The 26,071-nt window shown below is 41.0% G+C and overlaps 1 protein-coding gene across 1 annotated transcript in view; it reads right to left on the bottom strand.

The window, feature by feature from the left end:
• Positions 1-738: 738 nt before the first annotated feature.
• CTNNBL1 (catenin beta like 1) overlaps positions 739-26,071 on the bottom strand; it is a gene marked incomplete in the record, with an annotated part of 170,142 nt that continues 144,809 nt past the window's right edge. The window contains 3 exon segments of the mRNA XM_036749174.1: positions 739-962; positions 13,328-13,400; positions 13,607-13,744. Coding sequence (XP_036605069.1) covers positions 874-962; positions 13,328-13,400; positions 13,607-13,744 — 300 coding nt within the window.

Below are 26,071 nucleotides of genomic sequence, written 5' to 3'. Positions count from 1 at the left end.
CTTGAGAAATGCCTCTGGTTCTTCATGTTCCCTAACCCTCAGGTGTACCTCTAATCTCCTCAGTCATCCCCAAATACAAAGTATATTTTACCACTCCTGGATCTGAAGTAATCCATATCCCCAGAATGGATATTTAACCCCTTTCTTTCCTCCTAGTTATTCATTTATCCTGCTACTCTTACTCAGAACATTTTTTTTGCATCTTCATCTTGGAATTGCCTTCAAAGCCTATAGTACATTATTTTAAAACTCAACAGTGAGGGTTTTAATTCTTGGAAATAGAAGATATTTAGTCATAGCTAGTGAATAAGGAAAGTAGTCATTTCGGGCCTTATTTCTGGTGAAGAATGAATTTATGACTATAAATCTTGGAGGCTAATTTTCCTCACATGGGTCATAAGTGGGCTCTGAAGCTAATTTCCAAAAATGTTTCTGAGCAATGACAACTTTGCTGCAATAAGCATGAAGTCACTCAGGGTGATTATTTTGATTGACAACACTTAGCTGAATGCCTTATTTCTTATTCGCTTGTTAAATTAGTCTCAGTACTTCACAGTCACATTCTGTATGCTGAATGTTACAAGAATCAGATGGTTAGAGCTGTAAGGGACATTAGAGATTTTGTCCAATCTTCTCATTTTACAGATGAGAAAACTGATGGCACTGTGAGGCAGCATAAGCTCACCATTCTTTTTACGAAAAGTATTCATGCACATAGACAAAAAACACAAGGCCAGCAATACCAAAACTAACTTTAATGTGTCCAAAAGCCAAATTCAAATTTGTGTCCTAGAAAAGGCATTTGAGTTTGAAGGGATCAGAAGCAGACATGGAGCTCACAGTCTGAGGGGTGAAAGGAAAAGCAGAGTAGGACTAAAAATTCTCCAGCAGTTCCAGAATACGCTTCTGTTCATTCTCCTGGAATTCCTGGTTCTTCCCATCACCAATGTTTTCTGCATATTCTGAGGAAACAAAGGTAGAAGAATAGTGGTCAGTACATGATGGACTGCGGGGAGTGGGGGCGGGGGTCTGAACCTGGTTGCCTGTGTGTGCATCAGAACTCGCCATAGGCAATGTGCTGACTGGGTTTCATTTCACCCCTAACTGGGATGTGTCTAAAAAGTGAGCAATGGATTTCTCTCTCTCAGGTGGTGAAAAGCTTTTGCATGAAAGCACCTACTGATCCTCAGTGGAAAAGCACTTGGGAAGGAGAAAAGAGAAAAAATAACCTTATTACAATTTGGAAACAATTCTGCTACTGCCACTTTCTGTAATTCCTCCTCTTATTCTTTATTACTACAGACATCTGCAGGAAAACATGATCCGGGCTGCAGACATGGTCCAGCTGTGCATTTTCTACCTGAAACCATCATCCTTTATTACAGACTTCCGCCACCTCAACAGCAAACAAATGTGATGCTTGATATTAAAGAACCTTCAGGAACCAGAGAGGTAACAGGAAGCAAGGAATGAAATGGCTGGAAGAGAGGATCGGTGAGTGATACATCATCTTCACCTGCCAGGAATGCTGTCACATCCCCAGGAGAGCTAGACAAAGAACCATTATGAGACAGTGTGTGTTTAATACCCGTGGGGTACCTTCTTATGGTAAGAATCTTAATGAAATGAACTAACACATTGTTCCTCTAATGCTTTGTGACCTATGAGGGAAGGGAGTAAGAAGAGGCTGCCCCTCTGGAATAGTGATTCTCCAACAGTCAAGTTGGCATCCCTGGAGGGCCCTAATCACTTCCAGGGTAAGGGCAAAACATAAAGAAAACCAAAGTCTGAGGCAATCCACTTGCTGAATTATCTTCACTAAGATCTTTAGACAAATAATGAGCATCCAATGAGAGGAAACAGAAAAAAAAGAGACCTAGACTTGCTCAAAATTGAAGGTGCCTTCTGTGAAGGCAATGACTGTAGGGATAGGGTGCATTGTGACAAATAGGTTCTTTTTATACACAGACCCAGAATAAACCATCTTTCCCCTGAAGAGACTCCCCAAAGCTAGAAGAATTCTACTTTGTCTAAGAATACTACTGTAAAATATTCCTGAAAAGAAAAGTCATCTTTAATAGGTTATTTTATTTTAAGGTGAGGAGAGAACTCTCCTTCCCTTCATGGTTATATATGGCTACCCTAGTGAGCCCTGTAAAGCGCTTCCTCACAAATGAAAGCCCTTCAGTATGATAGTCATCTTTCAAGAGGGGCCTCTTAGGCTCTCTTAGCTAAGTCTGTTATTTATAAAGTGCACTGAGTGTTTAAAAGAAGCAAAACTCTTGCAGGGCACCTGGACACAATGACCTTATAAAGAGGCAAGCATGTTACAAGAATACCTTTGAGCAAAGTCGATTCAAGTACCAAGGTAGTTTTGAGTTGCCAACTCCTACATGGCAATTCTACCACAGTAATCACCCTCCGACAAGCCCTGTCCTGTCCCTCCTATGTCACCACTCTGATTCAAGGCCTCATTACTTCTCTCCTAATATACCAGGAACAGCCTCCTACCACTATCTTGACTCCAATGTCGTCCCATCCAATCCACTCTGAACAGCTTACTACAGTAAGCTTCCCCAAAACAGTGACTTAATACACATTTATTAAGCACCCATGTGCCAAGCAGTGTGCTAAGCAATGTGGAATGAAAAGAAAGGCAAAAGAAAGCCCCTGCTCTCAAGGAGTGCACAGTGTAATGGGGAAAACAACCTGCAAAGAACTGTGTACAAGGCAACTATACGTATATTTTATATATATATGATATATTAGAAATAAATCAGCAGAGTAGAGGGGAATGGGAAATGCTTCCTGTAGAGGATGGTATTTTAGCTGGGATCTAGCCAGTAGGCAGAGATGAGGGAAAGCATTCCAGGCATGGGGAGACAACCAGCGAAAATACTTAAGAGGTGGGAGATAGGAGTGTCTTGCTCAAGGAACAGCACAGAAGTCAGTGTAGATAGAAAACGAAGAATATGTAGTGACAATGGTGGTAGGGGTGTGGTCTAAGTTGTAAAGAAGACTGGAAAGGTGTTAGCAGGGGGGCAGGTTATGAAAGACTTTGAACGTCAAGCAGAAGATTTTCATATCTGATCCTGGAGGCAATAAGGAGCCACTGCAGTTAACTAACTAGGAGATGACATGGTCAGGGTTATGAAAATCACTTTTGCAGCTGAGTGGAAGATAGATTGGAGTCAGAAGAGGCTTGTGGCAGGGAGACCACCCAGGCCTGAAATGATAAGGACCCGCACCAGGCTGGTGGCAGTGTCAGAGGAGAGAAGGGAGTATATATGAGATAGTTATGATGGTAAAATCAACATGCCTTAGCAAGACATTAGAGATGGGGAATAAGGGAAAGCAAAAAGTCAAGGATGACTCCTAGGTTATGAGCCTGGGTAGATGGGAAGATGATAGAGGCCTCAACAGTAACAGCGAAGTTAAGAAGTGGGGGTAGGTTGGGAGAAAGATAACGAGTTCAGTTTTGAACATGTTGAGTTTAAGATGTCTATGGGACATCCAGTTCAAGATGTTTAACAGGTAGTCAGAGGCATGAGACTCACAGTCAAAGAAAGGTTAGGGTGGGATAAACAGATTTGAAAATTATCATAAGCATAAATTAAGTCTATGAAAGCTGACGAAATCACCAAATGAAAGAGTGTAAAGAGAGAAGAGAAGAGGGCCCAGGACAGAACCCTAGGGAATACCCATACTTAGTGGGTGTTACCCGGATGTGAGTGGTAAGGGGGGAAAGGAAGAGTCAAAGATAACTCTAAGGTTTTGTGATAGGTAGCCAGGAGATCAGTGGTGCCAATAAAAGAAACATGATGTCAGAACGAGGGACAAGTTCAGAGAAGTTCAGTCACAGCAGGACATCGAGGTGAAGATTCCAGTCTGCAGTTCAGGAGAGGTCCAAGTTGGAGACGTGGAAGTCATCCACATAAAGGCAGTGCTTCTTCAGATGTCGCCCCCTGAGCAGCTACGAGGGACCTTTCTCCCCTCTGGACCATCCGGAGCATCAACACATGTTCCCAGAGGCAGTTATCTGAATATACTTTATTTCCCCTATAGGTTCAAAACTTGCTGTCAGAACGGAGATGGAGCTCACTCACCTTTAAACACAGGGGGCTGCACACAGTAATTTTAGCTAGCGTTTATACAGCGTTTACTATGCACCGGGCACTGTGTTAAGTGCTTTACTACGCTGTTATTATTCCCATTTTACAGATGAGGAAACAAGCAAAGAGAGGTTAAAAAGAGACTTGTCCAGGGTCACACAGCTAGTAAGCATTTGAGGCCAGATTTGAATTCAGGTCTTTCTGACTCCAGCCGCAGCACTCCATCCACTGTACCACCTAGGTGCCTCCTATAGCAGGGATTCAGTAAATGTTTGTTGAATGAAAGCATCTTTATACTTTGGTCATCGCATAGATGGCTGGTGATTTCTCAGTCCTGCGTATACCAGACTTTGTCCCTCTGTGACCAGTCTATCCCATACCTATTTCCTTCCTCATGAAAATAGGAGAAGGGTACCAATTTTCCATTTTATACATCATCACCCTTTGTTTCCACAGTACAGTCCTATTTGCAGCAAATCTTGGTAATGCCAGCTACCTCTGGTTATTATAGCTACAGTAGCAGTTTATAAATATTAAACAGATTTCTCCCAGAGGTCTTGGGGAAAGAGTTCTCTTTGCTTTCCGTGTGTGTTGGGAGGGAGGGGGAAGGGAGGAGAGATGCATTCAGGGAGGGGGGAAGAGGAGAGAAAGGGAGGCGATGGTAAGGGAGGATGAGCTGGATGGAGAGAGAGCGTAAGAGATGGTACACACATCGGCAGCTTCTCTAGTTCCCCAGCCTTTTCAAATGCTCTTATAATAAAAGCTTTGATGGAGCTCAAAACATGTAGCAGTGCTGAACGCATAAATATTAAAGCAAACTTTCGACAGCAGGTTTACTATTCAGACACTGAATACAAGCTGTTCTGTTTATGTTAAGAAAGAGGGAGGAGGGAGAGATGGAGATGGTGGATGGGAAAGTGCTATCTTCCCAGGCAAGCATTTACCAGAAGATCTCACAAATCTTCTTCAGATCCTTGGGACTTCTACATCCAAATTCCTACCCTCTAAAAGGGCACAGTGGGAAAGGAAAGCAATAATATTTTTGCCTACAAACTACTAATGATTATGGAGGAATCCTGAAGGAGCCAAAGTTATCTTTCTCCCAAGGCTATAAAGAAGACACTCTAACCTTAAAGAAAGTTAGAGAAATTTCTACCAAACAAAAACAAAGTTTAGATCAGAAGAAAAGTCCTGAGGGTTTTGCCAAATGGAAATTACTTTAAAAAACAAAACTCTGAAATTCTTGAAATTCCATTTCTTGAGGAAGAAGAGGATATTTTAGCCAGAGTAAGAACAAATGAAATAGCAAGGAAGAGGATGAAAACTCACCGGAGATTTCATGAACCAATCAAACCACAATCTAACCAAACAACAACTCTATGGCGGTTATGGCTACTCCTATGCCATGACAGCAAAGCAATAATCCTCAAGGTCTGCTGTGGAGGGGTTTTGGTTGGGGGGAGGGAATTTAGTCTGTGACAAAGCATTTCACAACCAAAGCTGTAAGATTTTCTGCTACTGGCTTTGTTAATGGAGAAAACACAAAGAAACCCAGACCCTTGTCTGTGTCCTAACTGATGGATTCAGATCTAGGGCAGGAGCTGACAGACCCCCCTGATCTGTTTTAAGTCTTGGCTGCCTCCAAATGCAGATGTGAGCATTTCCTTCTCTCAAGCTTTAACAAAAGCCACTGTGCTACAAGGCTAGAATCTTCAGGCTGAGGATGAGTTGAGATTTAAGGATAAGTTGGGACTCTAACTGGCTGCCTTTTCTCTTTCCTGGCTCCTTTTCAGTGGCCAAATATTCAAGTGTGAGTTTGCCTGAAGCAGCTGTTCCTTGCAACTCCCAAAGCTGTGTATGTTACGTACACAACAAAGGATAAACCTATCGGCTCCTGTGGCATTAAAAACCCAGAGGAAATGCACTGGTTACCAAGTGGACAAAAATCAATATGAAAATGCTTGTTTACAGGGATCTGGGAGGATATTTCAAACCACAAAGAGCACAAGCAAATTAAAGGGCCAAGGGCCAATTTCTAAAATAATTTTCCAGTCCTTATGTCTTTCTGGCTCACTACTGATTATATTTGCTTCCAAAATCTTCAGTGCTTTTCTTTGCAAAATCACCCGGATACCTTATACAATAGTTGTCTCCTCCTAATATCTGGGGTTAGATTCTGTTAGCAATTTTCACATGATATTTAAAGTTCTTTAAAAAGGAACTGCTACATGTCAGAGTAGTACAGTGGAAAGAGCCTCCTAAGTCATAAAATTTGAGTTCTGATTTTGTTCGCACCACTAAGAACTGTGTAGCCTTGGCCAATTCACTTAATCTGCCAAGGCTGATCTTTCTCGTCTGTAAAATGAGGATAATATATTTGCTGTTAGCATTATATGTGGAAACCTCTCCTAACTGTATTCACTAAATACTTACCGAGTACTTACTATGCACAGAGCACTGTTTTAGCACTGCAGGGGCTATGTTGAGGCGACCCTACCCTTAAGGAGTTTTAGACTGCCAGGGAGAATGAGGCATGTGCTCCAAGAACTATTAATGGAGTGAGGGGTGCAAATAAAGAATCATGAAAGGCCCAGGGAAGGAAGTGCTGTAATCAGCTAAAGGTAAAGGGGAGGGGCGGGGCACAGTAAGTACTGTAGGCAATTAGGAAAGGCTATGTAAACTACAAAATGATATACAAATCCAAGGGATTACTATTAACTTTTGCTAGGAACATTTCAAAACTTAAAAGGTTCTGAAGTTGTAATTCACAGAATCCTAGAATCTCAGAGTTGTATAAAACCTTATAGTTCATCTATACCAACACATAATTGAACTGGGCTACTTTCTACAAACAGATAACCAGTTAAGAGAAGCAGCTATCTCTTCTCCAGTGATGAGGAACCCAACGATGTTAAGGTAGCCTATTCTTTTCAACAGCTCTAACTGTTGGAAGCTTTTCCTTATAATCTGCCCTTCTGCAACTTCCAACCATTTCTCCAAGTTCTAACATATGGGCCCAAACCAAACAAGCCTTCTTTGATATGATGGCCCTTCATAACCTAAAATTGCCCCCTTGAATTTTCATTTTCCATAAATCAGGAGATTTACTTCCCCTTTTTCCCCTTTATGGCTTGGAATGGTGAACAAACCAATCAAAATGACTTTCCTTATTGCAAGATGACAATTCAACATGACAACACACATAGCTCTCTCTATCCACAATTATATAAACTTTGTGAATGTGCACAAAGACGCTACCATGTCAGCACCTAGCCCTTGATTAAAATGGGCAAGGAAACTAGTGCTACTTCTCAAGTCTATGTAAGTACCACTCATCCCCACAGAACCTACCAGACAGTCAGCAACAAGGGAAGCTGCACTTTGGAAACAGTAAGAAGCCGTCTGCAGAAAGGGGCTTTAATGAGCCATCAATTATTCCCAGTTTGCTTGGCAACCCCAATGTAGGGAAGGAGGAAACCAAAAAATAAAGGAAAAAAGGACCCTGCTGTGCTTGCATCATCAGCGCTTTTCTGAGACCTCAAGGGATACATCAGCTGTCACGCTGCCAGCAAACCTTAGAAAATATGTAGGCCATAAAATCAAAGTCAAAAGCTCACATCTAATTAGTATGCAAACAAAATGAAATAAGAAAGCAACCCGAACTGAAAAACAAAATTAAATTTGAAGGACAGACTGATGAGCTGGTTCTCTTTATGAGCTTTTGTTTTCAGTTGGATTTTTTGGGGAGGGAAGGAACAACAGATGGGTGCTACACTCTAAGAGCTGAGCATGCTGCTAAGGCCCCACACTCCCCCAGTATATCACAACCACGTTTTATTTACCACCTCAATACAGACACCCACTCAATCCCATCACATTTACATTTGTCTTCTGGCAGCATCTATGCAAATATACCAAGCTGTCCAGATAGGTCTTGCTTTGGACTGAACAGTAGAGACTGCGCACAACTGGCATCCCCCACCAAGATGGACAAGACGAGCCTCCACTGTGCACAGTGCTTCACCTTCTTATCATCTGCAGCTTATTAGCATATAGAAAAATGGAGAATTCTAAGACGCCATCTTGAGCATGATGGAGGTTGGGACACCAGCACTAGCACCTAGTTTAAACATTCATGTATCAATAAACATTTATTAGGCATTCTCTAATGTACACAGCATCTAGTAGGGAGAAAACAAGAAAAGGACAAGGTAACTATAATGTAAACTAGACTTAAGTATACAAAAGGAGTATAAGTCTGATGAGATGGCAGGAATCACTTCTAGATGTGAAGAATGAGGGAAGTCTTCCTAAAAGATGTTCAGCTCAGAAAGAGGAGATAAAACAGGGTCTGCTGGGCACAAGTCTTCAGTGTTAGCAAAAGGAGGAAGGCAGGAAAGTACAAGGAATGTTCGGTGAATAGTCTAGTTTAGCTGGAATACACAGAATATCATTGGTGGGTGTAGTATGATAAGGTGACCCACCTTTCTCCCACCCTAAACTTATTAGCATTTTGCACCTGGAGCACTTATCACAAAGTGTCCATACAGACTGTTAATAAGTCTTTGTTGAATTGGACTGAAAAGAAAGACGAGTTGGAGTAAAGTTGTGAGGGCCTTGAATGTGAAGCCAATGAGTGTGGGCTTTACCTGGCAGGCCAATTGAAAGCCATTGAAGGATTCTGAGCAGGAGAATGGTGTGGTCAGTCATGCACTAGGAGGGACCTCTGTGCAGGATGGACTGAAGCAGTAAATGCCCAGCTAAGACTATTACAGTAGTCCAGATGAGAGGTCCTCCTCTACTCTGGTCTCTGAGGAATGGAAGCTTCTTCCACTCGCCCAGGTCAATGCCTTTTACTTCTATCCTCAATTCTATCTCCATCCTGTCTCCTCTAGTAGCTGATGCCTTTCTCTCATCTTCAGCCTCTCCCTACAAGCATGCTCAAGTCTGCCCCATCACATCTGTCTGTCTCTTCCCCCTCTGTTTCATTGACAAAGTCCTAGAAAGAACAGTGCCACATTCATTGCTTCTACTTTCTCACCACCTACTCACTTCTAAACTCACTGTACTTTGGCTTCTAACCATCACCACTCTACTGAAATGATCTCTATGAGATTACCAATGATTTAACCACTAAATCCAATGGCCTTTTTTCAGTCCGTATCTTGTCTTCTCTTGGCAGCTTCTAATGCTGCTGACCATACTCTACTGGACAGTTTCTTCTTCCTTGGCTTCCATAACACTGTTCTCTCCTGTCTTCCTTCTACCATCTGACTATTTCTTCTCAGTTTCCTTTCTGGGATCATCATCCTCTATCTCCTGCTCTCTTTCCATGAATATTTCACAGTGCTATGCCTTGAGCCCTTTTCTATCTATAGATTTCTTAGCTATCTTCTTCTGCTCCCATAGATTCAAATATCAATTCTACACAGATGATTCCCAAATCTATAAACATAATTCTAATTTCTCTCCTAAACTCCAGCCCTAAATCCACAAATACTTGCTGGATATCTTCTCCTGGATGTCCTGTAGTCATCTCAAACCCAACATGTTCAACGTGGTCCCTTAAACCTGGTCCCCTCTAAATTATCCTATTTTTTGAGGGCACCACCATCTTCTCAGGTATTCAGGTTTATAATTTTAGTCATCCTTGACTTTTTACCACCACTACCCTTAACACAGCCAATGAATCATCTGGTCAATTCTATCTCCACATCATCTTTCATATGCATCCCCTTTCTACTCATATAGAGAAAACAGGCTAGTTCATGTAGTCATCTGGACTACAGTAACAGCCTCATTAGTCTGTTTCTAGTCTCTCCTTTCTCCCACCCACCCTTCAAAGAGCTGTCAAAAGCATCTTCCCAAGGCCTAGTTTTGATTGTTACTTCTCTGTTCAAAAACTTTTGCGGGGGGCAGGGAGGAACATTTCCTTCTGCTTCTCAACTCCACATTTCAGGCTGTACATAATCTAGCTCCTGGCCATGACTCCCATGTTTGAACTCTATTTACCAGCCAAATTAGACTGCTAGCTTTTCTCTGAACTTGATGCACCACCTCCCACACCTGTACATTCACCCAAGTTACTTTCCATGTCTGTCAACAACCAATCAACAAGCATTCTTTAAGCACTTCTGTGTGCCAGGCTGTGGGGAAACAAAGAAAGGTCTTCAAGGAACTTACATTCTAATGGGGGAGATAATATGAAATAACTATTTATACTCAAGATCTATACAGTGTAAATGAGATATAATCTTAGAAGGAAGGCTCTAACAGTGAGTGGGAGAGAATAGGATCCTGGAAAGGCCTCTTGCAGAAAGTGGGATTTGAGCTGAGTTGCAGGGAAATTAGCAAGCAGAGGTAATGAGAGAGAATATTCCAGGCACGAGAAGCAAAAGCATGGAGTCAGTAGATGGAAAGTCAAGTGCAGAAAAGGGGACGTATGTGGGAGATATTGTGAAAGTAGAAACAATAAGACTCAGCAACCAAGTAGAGGGGTCAGGGGAGGTGGGTCCAAGTGAGGATCTGAGGATCATACAAAGGTGGCAAACCCAGTGAATGGAGCATAGTGGTACTCCTGATAGCAACAGGGAAACTGAGAAGAGGACAGGGCTTGGGAGAAAAGATAGGGAATTCTGTAGCTCAAGTCATCAAATAAGCACTTGGTGATGTGAGACTGGAGGTAGGCAGAGACATTAAAACTGACTGATGTATCGGAGAACGATCTGCATAGGGATGATAACTGGAGATCCTAAGGGAGCTAATAATACCACCAATAAACTGAACACCCATAGTGAGCATGACCCAGATGAAGGCTCAGCAAAGAAGACTAAAAAGGAAGTCAGAAAGGTAGGAGGAAAACCAGGAGAGAAGATGTTATAGAAAACTGAGAAAAGAGTAGTCAAGGGAAGAGGGTGACTGAGCAGTGTCAAAGACTGCAGAGAGGTTAAGAGGTCAGGATGAGAAGTGAGAAAAAGCCATTAGATCTGACAATTAAGAGATCATTGCTAATTTTGGATACAGCAGTTTCAGCTGAATGATGAGGACAGAAGTCAGACTGCAGAGGGTTTAGAAGAGAGTGAGAGGAGAGGATGTGGAGGCACCAATTGTGGATGGCTTTCTTGACGAATTTAGACATGAAAAAGAGGAAACATATAAGATGACAGCTTGCAGGGACTGTCAAATCAAGTGAGGGTTTTCTTAAGGATAAGGAGAGACATGTGTGTTTTTGTAGAAAGCAGGAAAATAGCTTATAGATAGGGAGAGAGCGAAGATTTGTGAGAGTGGGGATGATTAGGGGAGGGGGAGAGGGAAGAATGTGGTAATTCACTGGAAAATACAGGATGGGATGGAAAGCTAGTTTGGATTCCAAAGATAATTTTAATTATTAGTATCTAGAGAACAGCAAAAGAAAAGAAGATGGGTGGGATGGGATTGCTTTGGTGTTTTGCTGGAGGAAGGGATGAGACAGGAGGGTGGAGGAAGGGATGGGGGAGAAGACATCTAAGAGATGAGACATGAAGTGGATGTGAGAAGGTGAAGCTCTTGGCAAATGACCTTAATTTTTTTTGGTGAAACATGAGGCAAAGTCCTTGACAGAGAAAGTAGAGAATTGGTGTGTGATTGGATGGGGGAGATGAAAAGGAGGGAAGAGTAAAAGATGACTATGGTTAGGAGTATGGATGACTAGGCTTCTCTCCAGTCTCCTGTCAGTGAGAAGAAACATTTTTTTCCCCATTATACATATTATATGAAGTAAATAGGCTGGGACTTTAACATCAGATATGTCTCTCTTTTGTTACTTAAATGCACCATCTTACAGATGGCATTAACTCTATTGTCTTACCACCCTAGGATACCCAGTATGCCAGAAAACTGGCCCAGATAAGGAACTGAGGACTCAAATAAATAACATGTGTTCAGAACCATTGCTAGGGATTATAAAATACAGAGGTATAAAACATTTATTGCCTTACAGGAACTTCCAATCTAATTGGGGAATGTCAGTCACGTTAACCCAAGAATATCACAGAACAATACAGAACATCCAAGTGCATGGTATAGTTTAGCCTTCAAAGAGTTCAGAAAAGACAGAGATCAGGGAAGGCTGCATGGAGGAGATAAAACATGAGCTGGGTCTTGCATGGTAGGATTTGGATAGCAAAAAGGGAAAGCTGTCCTGGGCAAAAGGAACAGTAATAAAAGTGAAAATAACCTCATCATGTTTATGAGGCAGTGGAGGCCAAGATGAAGCTAGAGAAGAGAGAGGGTCCCACATACTGGTTTAAAAGTGAGTATCTAAAATGCACAGGCAATCACTGGAGGTTACACATCCAATGAAGGGAAGGAGGAATTCAGAAAGGGAAAAACATCCTGCCTACTTTGTGATAACTCCTTATAAACATACTCATTTCCTTTCCTGAAGATCACCAAATCCACTCTCGCTATTTTGACTACAGGGAGGGAGGTGCAAGGAAAAGAAGGGCTGTATGAAGGGAGAGCTGAGAATAATAAAAATTCTAATTGAACATGTGGGCGTTAAAGGTAAATGCCATTTAAAAGATAAAACTGCAAATCACAACAGCTACATCTTCAAACTAAAGAATAATATTTTAATGCAGAAATCCATATCAATCTGGTGTAGGAGAAGGATGAATATCCAGTGGATATAAATGTGCTACCAGTGGCCTTGAGCCAGGTTAGGATGCCAAGGGACAATATGGGTTTAAACACACATGACCTTTCTCCCCCAAATCTGATTTATGTGAACTATAATTGGTGTTACTTTTCAAGGTATATCTATTTATTTTGCTCCTTACAAAGGAGACTGCATTTTAAAGGTGTGGCCTATATTTAGACCAACATAATGGCTCCACTTTTTACTCTGGCAGTGGTATGAGGAAGAGATAAGAGGCAGGCAAAGACTGGAGGCAGAGATACCACTTACGAGGCTCTCAGGACATTCCAGGTGAGAGGTGCTGAAGGTTTAGCCCTGGTGATATATTGGAGGGCATTACTTTTTGTAAATTCTTGCCTCCTGACTTCATGAACAGAAATAGAAATTTAGAGGAGAGAGAGGGATCTAAAACAGACAAGGTAATCTAGACATGTAGCAAAATGGAAAATAAACTTAAGAGGACAAAGAGTTTCAATGTCAAGGGCTCAAACAGAGGAAGTGCATCCCTATTCTCCACCACTTACTGTACGGAGCTCACCTTTGATGATGTGTCGGACAATCTTGATGGAGCTTCCACGCATGTTCAGAATCTGATGTACCCTTTGGCGAATCTGACAAAGAAAAAAAAAAGAGATTAATTTTTCTTGGCAGACTATCTTAACAAAGCTCTTTCTCCTCCAGCCAATGTGCTAAGGATGGTGCCTGTGGGAAAGTAAGGGCAGTACAAGGATGAAGCAAGGATAGGATCAGTCTCAATATTATTCTTTTGAAATGATCTACACATGTCAAAAAGGAAGAAGCACAGAAAGGTCTTTACCTGAGGGACACTGGCATTACAGATCTCTGCCATGATGTAACAGATGTGCTGCAGGACAAAGAGTCCAGCATCCAGGCGACGGAGATAGAATTCATCTTCTATATCGTCATCAATGATCTCTCCTCTTCGCACCATGTCCTAGAAACAAATTGTAAGTCCAAGAATAAGCATAAGGATGGAGACAGGAACAACAGGCAATTCTCCTATAAACTTAACCCACTACCCCCAAAACCAAACCAGATGGCTTTTTGGTCATGTCAGATGTTTCTTGACAATTAATTTTCAACTGTGTGCATAACATCCCCCTCCACCCCCGTACTATGCTTAAAAGCAGTTATCAAACTTTTTGGTTTCATGACCCTCACACTCTTAAAAATTGAGGAAGAGCTTTTGTTTGTTATATCTGTTGATATTTACCATATTAAAGATTAAAATATCTTAATATTATTATAAAATAGTTTTTACTTCAGGAATTCCCCCAGACCCAACAGTTCTGAGAACTGTTGGTGCATATTATGTTATTATTTTATATAACACATCTAGGTGAAGTCACTCATTCCTATGGGTTCAATGATCAGCCACAAGACACACAAATCTGCTTATCCCAACGTGCTCTCATTATACCCCTCCATTCAAGTCCATCCTGAATAATATTCTCTGATAAGACATCCTGCTGTGTCACGGTGGCTAAAAGACAAACAACTGGTCAAAGACTGGGACATGAAAAGGACTTATCAAAAGGCTCATATGGGTGGGCTTAAGTTTAAGATGGAAGAAAGTAAGTTCCTAATGCAATGTCCATTTAGCCTAGTTTCATGTTCAAAATTTGTGTCATCTTTTAGCTATATAGAGAGAACGGGTGAAAATAGCTCACATTTATTTAGCATTTTCATGTTTGCCAACTTTGTAAACATATTATCTCATCTACTCCTCACAACAAGCCCATAAGTGTTTATTATGATTATCACTGTATTGTCATTCCTAGTACCTAGACAGTGCCTGAACATAGTACATATTTAAGAAATACTTGTTGAAGGACTTGTTGACTGATTTCCATTTAACAGATAAGTAACCTAAGGCTCGGGAGGTTAAGTGATTTGCTCAGGGTCACAGGGTATCTGAGAATCTGAGCCAGAATTTAAACTCAGGTTATCCTGACTCTAAATCAAAGGCTTCTATCCACTATATTTTCTCTTAAAAAAATGAAATTAATTATACAGCCACCTTTCCAGGAAATAGCCACTAGAAAGGCCAGGAGAATGGAGTATCAGCAAACTACAAACCCAAGATGAACAAAATATGAACCAAGATTCAACTCAAAGGCCACTCTTATTTCAAACTTCTTATCAAGCTTCCCCCAGGCCCCAGTTGAGGTGAGAATCTCACCTCTTACAATATTGAAAAAATTGGGGTCATTTGCTATTAGCTTCCCCTACTACCATACTTCTCAAAAGTCTGTGACATTATACTTGGCTCTCTTTTCCTTTCCTCCAGTCTTTTTTTTTAATTTTATTTTTCCCCAGTTACATGTAAAGACAAATTTTAACATTCATTTTGAAAAAATTTTGAGCTTCAAACTTTTTCTCCCTCTCTCACCTTCCCCCTTCCTAAAATGGTAAGCAATTTGATACAGATTATACATGTTCAATCATGCAAAACATATTGCCATCTTAGTCATGTTGTGAAAGATGACACAGATCCAAAAGGGAAAAAAATGCCACAGAAAAAATACAGAAAGTGAAAAATAGTATGCTTTGATATGCATTCAGACTCCATCAGTTCTTTTTCTGGAGGTGGACGGCATTTTTCATTATGAGTCCTTTGAAACTGTCTTAGATCATTATATTATTGAGAACAGACAAGTCACTCACAGCAGATCATCATACAGTATTGCTGTTATGGTGTACAATGTTCTCCAGGTTCTGCTTACTCCACTTTGCATAAGTTCATACAAATCTTTCCAAGTTTTTCTGAAATCAGCCTGTTCATCATTTCTTATAGCATAGTAATATTCCATTACAATCAAATACCACAACTTGTTTAGCTGTTCCCCTACTGACAGGCATCTCCTCAATTTCCAATTTTTTGCCACTATGAAAAGAGTTGCTATAAGTACTTTTGTACAAATACTTCCTCCAGTCTTTGACAAGATTGTCCTTTCTGCCCAAATCAACCCTTCTATATGTGTCCTTGATCCCATAGTCTCCCTTCCTGTGTTCTAGTAGACTGCTCCCTCAGTCACCACTTCCTATCTTTAATTTCTCCCTCTCTTCTCACTAGCTCCTTCCTTCTCTACTACATTCAAACAAACATGTCTATACTTGTGCACATGTCATCTCGTTCGATAGTATAGAAGTCTCCTGCAAGGAGGGATTGCTTCATTTTTTGTCTATCTCCTTCAGCACCTCTTATAGTGCCTTAAACTTAGGAGATGCTTGATAAATGCTTGTTGCCTACACAGGTGCAGTAGGAAAATTATAAAGATCATGGACTGAAAGCTGGGCCAGCAAATGCAGTAAGGAGGGGATTGATCCAGGGCTGGTGTTGGAACGGCATTTGGGGAGAGGAGAGAGAGGACTGACTTTTTAAACTGATACTTTTTGTTTCATGTTCATTTCCAAATATATTCTCCCCACCCCCAAACACTAAGGACAGCTAAGTGGTGTAGTGGATAGAGTTGGGCTGGGATTCAGGAATCTTCGTGAGTTCAAATCTTGCCTTCGACACTGACCCTGGGAAAGTCACTTATCCCTGTTTGCCTCAGTTTCTGTATGTATGCACAAATGAGCTGGAGAAGGAAATGGCAAACTACTCCAGTATCTTTGCCCCCAAAAAACCCCAAAATAGATCAAGAAGAATTGGACATGACTGTCAAACGACTGAACAACCATCACCAAGCAATCCAGTGAGCTATCCCTTGTAATAAGATCAAAAAAAAAAAAAAAAGCAAAAAAAAGGTACTTCAGCAAATCAGTCTGACTATATACAACATTTGATGCCTAAAATTCCCTTCTTCCTTCCCTCAACTTCCTGGCTTCCTTCAAGTCTGAGTTAAAATCACACCTTCTCCAAGAAGCCTTTCTCAGTCCTCCTTAACATTAGTTTCCATCCTTCTGAGACCATCTCCAATTTAGCTTGTATGAGTTGTTTTGAGTTTCCCAGTCTGGTTCCTTGAAAGCCCAGGGAAAATTTTACCCATTATGTTATCTATAAAACTGGGGGTCAAAAGTAAGTAGTCAGACTAAAAAGAAAAGAAATTTATTTGTGCACTAAGGAAGACTGCTTGGGCTGGTTGCAGCTTCAACTTTTTACAGCACAGATTGGATTTTTATAGCTTTTTTAGGCTTGCTCAGAGTACAGTGCCACTTAGTGGCATTCTGTGGCAGAAGTGGGAAAGTGTGCAACTCCTGAGGTCACAAAAACTATTAAAGGTCAAGTTTGTTCCTGTGGGAAATGCATTTCTCTCGAGGTTAGTCTTATCAGAATTCCTTATATAGACAGGAAATCTCTGAGATGATGGAGGCCTCTTTTAAAATATTCTGTTGATCCTGTTGTTACCAATAGGGACACAAGTCAAGTACAAACTTTAGAGCTGTTTTTTTGGTCTCAGAGGTTACTTTATCTAAGGAAATATGTCTTTTCCAAACTCACAGTACTTAGGATCTTCCACTTCTTCCATAACACCAAGTCTGTGGATAGGTGATTACAAGCTATTTTCTTCATTGCAATATAAGTTCCTTGAGTGCAAGGGGCTGTTTCTCCTTTTTTTTTTTTTTTGTATCCTCAGTGCAAGTGTCTGGCACATAGTGAGGGCTTAATAAATGCTTGGTGACTTGAATATTTCACACTTATGAGGTCCCATAATGAGGTGGAAAAAGTACATATTCTCACTTCATCTCCAAGGCCAATTTTGGTTATGCAATGTTCAGTTTTGTTTTTCTGGTTTGTTTACATTACTGTAGTCACTGGGTATATTGTTTTCCTGGTTCTGTTTACTTCAGTCTGCATCAGTTTATATAAGTCTCCATATTCTTCCCTGAACAGTAATATTCTATTACATTCATGAATCACATTTTCTTTAGCCATTTCTCAATTCACGGGAACTTTGTTTAAAATTCTTTGCTACCACAAAAATCCTGCTATGACTATTTTGATGTATATGAGACCTTTCTTGTTGTTTTTTACTTCCTTAGGATACATACCTAGTAGTAGGACCTCTGAGTCAAAGGGCACAGACATTTTAGTTACCTTTTAAGCAAAAGCTCAAACTGCTTTTAGAATGGTTGGACAATTCACAGCTCTACCAATAATCTGATTTGCCTGTCTTCCCACAGCCCCTCTAATAACTCTTTCCATCTTCTGTCCTCTTTGCCAATTTGTTGGGTTTCTGGTAAAATTTCAGTGCTGTTCTGATTACTTATCTCACTATTAATGATTTGGAATAGTCTTATATGGCTATTTATAGTTTGTAATTCTTTATCCACTGGGAACGGATCCACTGAATCCAAACAAATTCTGTTTTATTAAGGTGATTTGTTCTGTGAAGTTTGGATTCCGTCAAAGGGCTGTGCTTGAGGACCTAGGGGGCCCCATGTGGCCTCAAGGCCAAAGTTTCCACACCCCTGCAGCTAGATTATAAGTACCAAAAAGGCAAGAAACTGTTTAATCTAAAACTTCTATCACCTAAGGTAAGCGTTAGTGGGTAAAGTTTGTTGAATGAATTAATAAAATCACAGAATCTCAGAGGGAAGGAAAGACCAAGACTTCCAAGGTCAACTAGACCAATCTGTACATGAATAGGGATACCTTCCACAATATCCCCAACAAGGTAGTAACTGGTCTCTAATGATTTCTGAGGAAGGGGAATTCACTACCTACCTGCTAAGGCAGACTAATCTATTTTTGGACAGTTCTAATTATTTCAAATTTTTCCTAAACTGAACCTAAATCTGTTTCTTTCTAGTTTCTGCACACTTTATTGACTCTTCTGGAAGATTGTACAAATTCAATCCTTCCTTCTTCTTTAAACTAGGGCCTGGATAGGACCTTGGTCATAAAGAATCTCTTGCCTAAATTAATGGAACTTCTTCCCATGTACTCTGCCTCTAGCTTAATTCCCTTCTAGTAGTTACGCAAGCCAAAGGTATCTTTTCCTTGAATCCTTGGACTAGACCACTTTTCCTCCCTAGGATCCTAGGAGGCAGGGGTGCTTCTGAATATAGTATTAAATCCCAGAGGACCCCTCATCCATCCATGACATCTCTCACCCTTCTGAACTCTTGTAGCTATTTATCTGTAGCCCCCCTATAGCACTTACTGTACTACCTTTATTGTAATAATGTGCCTCTTTTTCTCCCTCACTAGACTATAAGCTCCTTGAGGGGAGGAAATGTGACTGTTATTTCATTTTGTATAGCAATCAGCACAGAGGCCTGAAAAGATGGGCTCTTAACAAATACTATTTGAAAAAAATTCAGTTCGATTCACCTATATTTGCTATCTACTATGTGCAAGGCTCTGTTGAGTAAAGGATATTTAAGATATAAGACAAAGATATAAGAAAGGCAGTGTGGCAAGGGAGACAAGGCATGTATATGTCACAAATAATTGATACAATCAATAATCAGTATATAGAAGGGATACAAAGTGCCATGAGAAATCTGAGGAAGAAGAAATAACTAATGGCTAGGAAGGAAGGGAGGCTCTCATGAGCAAGTGGTATATGAGTTGGGCCTAAAGGATGGATCAATTAGCATCAATTGGCAGACATGGGGATGGTGAACAGGGATTAGGAAGATGACAATTCTAAGCATATGGAACAAATACGCATATCTGGAAATGGGAGGTCAAGTTCGGGGAATGTGTTGTCACCCATTTCTTAATTCTAGGCTGTTTTTCTTTCCTCTTCTTCAGTGCAGCCCTTTATGAACAAACCTCCCCTGGGGATCCTATTATTTCCCTTTGCTTCCTATTCTCCAAACATTCCTAGGAGCCGGTATCATGGCCATCACTCATCAACAAGGAGCCCTGGGAGGCTGTTTAGAAGCAGACAGTGCTGCTCTTTATTTGCCCAGGGGGCCAGCCCACAGCAATACAAGTTGTTGCTTTACTTCTCCTTCCTAAAGGATTATACTCTGCTGCTGCTAGTTTAAAAAAGCAAGAGGCCTGCCAAGCTCTAGGCCCTGTACTGACTGACCTGCAGATCACCAACACCAATTCCCAGCTTCATCTAGTAGCAAATCGTATGATCATTTTGTAACAATATTAACACATTCACATGGTAGTCTTGTAGTATAGGCCATGAGCAAAGCACGATCTCCGAATCATTTAAAAATACGACGACCTCTTTTGTTTCTCATTTATGCGTAATCACAGCTTCCTGCTCCAAGATTACTAAGAGTCCATAAGTATGGAGAACTGACAGGAAAATATCTCATTTTCATTGCGTGCTTCTAAGAACCTATTTATAGAATGGGGTAACTAGGTGCTGTTGTGTTTTGGGGGCACACAAGGAAGTATTATCAAAGAAATAGAAAACTCTGTCTTTATCTGTGAGGAGTTTGCAATCTATCTGAAGTGACCATGCATGCACATATAATACCAGAACAATAAAATACTGTAACATATCCTTAAGTAAAAATAAACTTCCTAGGTCCCATAGGATCCAAGATGCTGTAACATCAGTATAAGTTAGTCTTGGAGGGCTTTCTGGAAGAAATGTTTTGATTTAGGTATTGATCCAGTATTATACAGTCATGGGCAAGAAATTAGTGAGCTGTGGACAAATTAGCTTGGATGGGACAGAGGTGCCACACTGAGGAGTAATTAAAGATGTCTGAGAAGTGGAGAGGGGTCAAATTAATGGAGTGCTCTGAGAAGCTTATATTTGAAATGATCAGCCACAGAGGTTCTTGAGCTGGGGAGATGGGGGTAGAATCACAATGAAAGCATTGTTAGAGCAAGGATATTTTAGTCATACAGATGCCCAGGAGTTGAGAGCAAGTAGAGATAGAGAAATTAGCTAGAAAGAAGTTGTAAAAGTTTGGATATTTGCATTTAGAATAAGGTAGTGGCAGTGAGGTTTGTAGCCAGAGGGTAGATTTCAGAGATATCATGAAAAAAAAGGTAGGACACAGAATCAAAATCTTAACAGCTTGGAAGGACCTCAAAGATTATCTAGTTCAATGTTTCTTGTTTTTTATCTGAGGAGAACCAGGTAGAGACACACAGTTATAGTAGATGTGGGGAAGAAAAAGAATGGGAAAATAAAAAAGACCCTCCAGGCAAACACAAGGGCTGGAAAGCTGGTTAAGCCACTGACAAAAACAGATTTTGGGAAGGGATACAATTTTGACTTTAACAAGTCAGATTTTGACATGTTAAATGTCAGTTATCGAAAAGATGGGAGATGTCAAATAAACAAATGGAAAAAAGGCTCCGAGGTCAGAGCTGGAGGTGTAGACTTCAGAGTCATATGCTTAGCAAGCATTTATAAGTACGTAACTATTATGCTGGTGATATGAATACAAAAACTGAGCAACTTCTCACAAATCACTTAGGGAATCACAGGGAAGATAACAAGTACAAGCAAGTGTGCATGCGTGCGTGTGTGCGTGTGTACAGTAAACAATTAAAAGCAAGGTATTTGGGGAGAGAGGACACTAGCAGTTGAGGGGCATAAGGAAAGGCTACATGTCAGTTTCAGAGTTGATGTCACTGAGCAGAAACTCATCATCCTGAAATATGAAATCAATGCTGAAACTCTCACCTCCTCACAACTGCTGTCCCTGCTTGGAAAGAGTGGAGAGTAGACACCATCAGAGAGCCCAGGCATTCACCTCATCGTTCCCCACCCAGCTGCACTCCTAGACTTCACCATCTCCAGAAACTCATTATCCTGCTAGATGAAATCAACTCTAACTCACACCTGCTCAGATAATTTCCCACCACAGCTGCAGGACTTCATCATGCCTCAGTCAGGTAACCACCCTCTCCAACCCCCTTTCAGCTTATTTTTATGTGTTGCCTTCCCCCATTAGATTGTGAGCTTCTTGTAAGTGGAGATTTGTCTTATGCTTCTCAAGTGCTCAGCACAGTGCCTGGCACGTAGTGAGCACTTAATATCTATTGACTGACTCATGGAGAAGACGGTGGTGCTTGAGCCTGCAATCTCAGCCTCTGAGAAGGCTGAAGCTGGTGGATCTCTTGGCAGTTCTGAGCTGCACTGGGATATGATGATTGGGTGTCCCCACTAAGATAGGTGGGCTCCTGGGAAGGTGGCCACCATCGGTGGAAGGAGGGGCCAACAGAGCAAGTCAAACCTTCTGAGCTGATCAGTAAGTAGCTTGGGATTGGGCCCATGAGGAGTCCCCATACTTCCAATCTGGGGAGGGGGTAAGACCCATTGTTTAAACACTTAAAATTAAAAACAATTTTTTTTTTAACCAAGAGACACTGTATGAGTCAGAGTTGAGGAGGGAGTGTACTCCAGGCATTTGGAATGGTCAGTATAAAGGCAAAGATTTGGGAGATGGAGTCTTATGCGTGAGGAACAGCGAGAAGGCCAGTTTGGCTGGTTCAGAAGGGAAGGGAAGGGAAGGGAAGGGAAGGGAAGGGAAGGGAAGGGAAGGGAAGGGAAGGGAAGGGAAGGGAAGGGAAGGGAAGGGAAGGGAAGGGAAGAAGACTAGAAAGATCTGGTTGGGGCCAGATTATGAAAGGCTTTAAAAGCTAAACAGGAGTTTATATGCAATAGTAGAGGCAATAGGAAGCCAAATGGAGTTGACTAGAGTAGGAAGAGACTTGAGCCAAGGAGAATAATTAAGAGGCTCCTTCAATAATATAATCAAGGTGATGAGTATTTGAATTTAATTGTTAGCTGTCTAAGTAGAAGGACAGATATAAATGTGACCTATGGTAGAAATGGTAAGATTTGGTAAATGAGTGAATATATAGGCTGAGAGAAAATGAAGAGTTGAAGGTAGTACTGAAGTTATAACCATGGGAGACAAATTATGGTGGTACTGTCAAGTAGAAGTAGAGAAGTCTGGAAAAGGGGAACATTTGGGGGGATACGTAATATATTCAATTTTGGACATGACAGGTCTATTATGTCACTGGGACACTTAGTTTGAAACGTCTAATAGGTAACTGGTGGATGTGTGGCAGAGTCATCTACATAGAGAGGATAGTTAAAAGTCATGGGAGGGAGGGAAAGGGAAAGAAACAGAAGAAGAGAGGAGAGTGAGAGAGGAGGGAAGGGCCTAGAGCAGAATTTTAGGGATCACTCTTAGTTAGGGAGCCTGATATATATCATGAGCCAGCAAAGGAATAGTCAGACAGGAGAAAAATCAGGAGAAAGTAGCATCACGAAAACTCAGAGAGGAAAGAGTATCCAAGAGGAGAGGGAGGATGAAGACTGAAAAAAAGACCATCAGATTTTACAAATAAGAGAGCAAGCATAACTTTGCAGAGAGCAGTTGAAACTGAATGATGAGATCAAAGGGTTAAGGAAGTGGGTCAAAAGAAGAAGTAGAAGCAGCAAGTGTGGATGGCTTTTTCCAAGAGTTTGGGGTGGAGGGGAGAATGAGTTCAAAAGCACATGTATAAGAATCAAAATAGGCAATGGAAAGAGTCACTGCTGTGTCAGAGAATGGGAGAGAAGAGGAAAGAGAAAAGGATGGATTTTTGAGATGAAAAGAATGGAAGAGGAGGGTACTCACATCAAACGGCCTCAAATTCCTCAGTAAAATAAGAGTCCAGGTCCTCGGCAGAGAGAAAGGGGACAAAGAGAAGGCATGAAAGGAGGAGGAAAGAGGAGAAGGCTTGGAATGGCTTTTGGGGGAAGTGAGACACAATTAGGGAGGAATAAAATGACTACCTTGCTGTAATGAGTGCCCAGTGAAGTTGGATAACATGAATTAATAATGGAAGCTGTGAGTGCCTAAGTCCAACAAGGGAATAAAAAAGGGAGAGCAAGACACTAAGCCTAGCTAAATTAAATTAAGTTTCTTCAATTAGGTCAAAAGTGTCCCTGGTGGCTTTTTCTTTCACACAATTTGATCTTTCTCACAACAAGGCAACTGCACACTGTTCTCTAGGATCTTTCTAAATATGGCTCTTGCAAATCGATAGGGTAAAGTCAAAAGCATAGGGCCAGACTACCAATTTCTTTTTCTTCATAACTTCTAAACTCTGACAAAGCACAAGCAGACATACTGCTTTTAGACACATGGCAGTGAGTGTGTATTCAAAAGCTACATTTTAAAATGCATATCTCAGCTATGACTACAAATCATCATCAAGAAAAAGATCACTGGAGGCACATTAAGCACAGAGAAAGATGAAATGGATATTGGCTGCTGACAGCTCAAATTCTATGCCAACACTTTCAGAAGAGCCACAGAAACTGACATGAAATACAACCTGCGATTGTCACAAAAGCAACTTATCTACCCTGTTATAACTCCACAGCTTAAGATGCTTATTGTTGAAGGGCCTCAAGGGTGCTGAGCACATAGCTATACTGAGTGCTTGAAGTGAAAGGAAAAAAGAGAAGTGGGATGGTTTATGTATCATTTCAATGAGAGAAAAGTGGGAAGGTTTACACAATCATTTTCAGCAATTCTTCAAAAGGAAAGGGAGGGATAACAATGACAATAACAGGTCATATTTATATAACATTTTAACATTTATACAGTGCTTTTGTTTACTCCCTCACTTGATGCTTACAACTCTAGGTGGGAGATAGGGAAGGTATTTTTATCCCCATTTTATAGTTGAGGAAGCTGAATTTTAAAAGGGTGAAGTAACTTTTCCAAGGTCACAAATGGTTGATAAACAGCATAGCTTAATCTCAGATCCAGGTCTTCTAATTTCAGGTCCAATACTCTAGCTATTATAACTTGATGGTTTCAGATACTTAAAAAAAAAGTGAGATAGCACCTCATCTCACCTCATTTCTAAAAAGATCTCAGAGTCGAACAAGCCTGGCTTTACCAAGAAAAGGTCATGCCAGTCTAGATCATTTTTTTTCTTTTACTGAATTACTATACTTGTAAATCAAGGGAATGCCACAGACGTAAGTTTAACCTAGATTTTCATAAAGCATTTGACAAAATTTCTCATGTTGTCATTGTGGAAAATATGGAAAGATATGGGAGAGATGACAGTGCGAATTGAGTGGATTTGAAACTGGTTGAATGGCTGAACGTAAAAAATAGTTTAACACTTCGATATCAACTTGGAAAGAGGTTTCAAGTGGAATGCCCCAGAGACCTGTGTTTGGTCCTGGGCTAACATTTTTGTCAACGACTTAGATGCTACATTTATCAAAGGTGTGGATGACACAAAGCAGTGAGGGTTACCTAACACACTGAATAATAGACCCGAGATTCAAAAAGATCTCTAAATTTAGAAATGATGCTAATCAACTAGCAACTAGCATTTAGTAAATGCCTACAACATACAGGGCACTGTGCTAAGTACCAAGGATAGAGAGAAAGGGAAAAAAAGTCCAAGAGCTCAGTCCAAGGCGGGAAACAACATGCAAATAAGACAGACACTGTAGAAATTGGGGGTTATTTCAGAGGAAAGGCACTGAGATTAAGGAAGACTGGGAAAGGCTTCTTGGAGAAGGTGGGCTTCTAGGGAAGCCAGGAGGCAGAGATAAGGAGAGAGAATATTTCAGGCCAATGAAAATGCTCAGTCAGGAGATAAAGTGCTGTGCGTGAAGAACAGCAAGAAGGCTGGTGTCAACAGAGCACAGAACATGTGGAGGAGAACAAGGCATACAAAGACTGGAAGGTAAGGAGGGGCCAGGTTATGAATGGCTCTGAAAACCAGAGGATTTTGTATTTGATCCTAAAGGTGTATAGCGAATAGGGGGATGACAATCAGACATGCACTTCAGGAAGATCAATTTGCCAGCTGAGTGGAGGATGGCCTGATTGGGGAAAGGCTTGTGGCAAGGAGAAGAACCAGCATGTTATTGCAAAAGTCCAGGAATGAAGTGAAGGAAGTCTGCACTTGGAGTGGTGACTGCTTCAGAGGGGAGCACATATGAAAGATGGTACAAAGACAGAAACAACAGTGTCTGACGACTGGTTGGATGAAGGGAATGAGAGAGGAAAGAGGTACTACTGTCTGGGTTATAAGCCTGGATGACTGGGAGAATAGTGGTAACCTTAATAGTAATATGGAAGTTTGGAAGAGGGAGGGTTTAATGAGTTTAGTTCTGGACATGTTGAGTTTAAGATGTCTACAGCACCCAGCAGGAGATGTTCAACAGGCAACTGTACAGTCAAGTTTGGAAGTCAGCAGAGAGGTTAGGAATGGATAAGTGGATCTGAGGATCATCAGGATAAAGAAGGTAAGTGAATCCATGGGAGTTGATGAGATCACCAAGTAAAGTAGTACAGAAGAAGAGAAGATGGCCCAGGACTGAGCCCTGTTGGACACCCACAATTA

Source organism: Trichosurus vulpecula, chromosome 3, assembly GCF_011100635.1.
Source record: "Trichosurus vulpecula isolate mTriVul1 chromosome 3, mTriVul1.pri, whole genome shotgun sequence".
Lineage (NCBI taxonomy): Eukaryota > Metazoa > Chordata > Mammalia > Diprotodontia > Phalangeridae > Trichosurus > Trichosurus vulpecula.
This window is presented reverse-complemented; position numbering and strand designations above follow the sequence as displayed.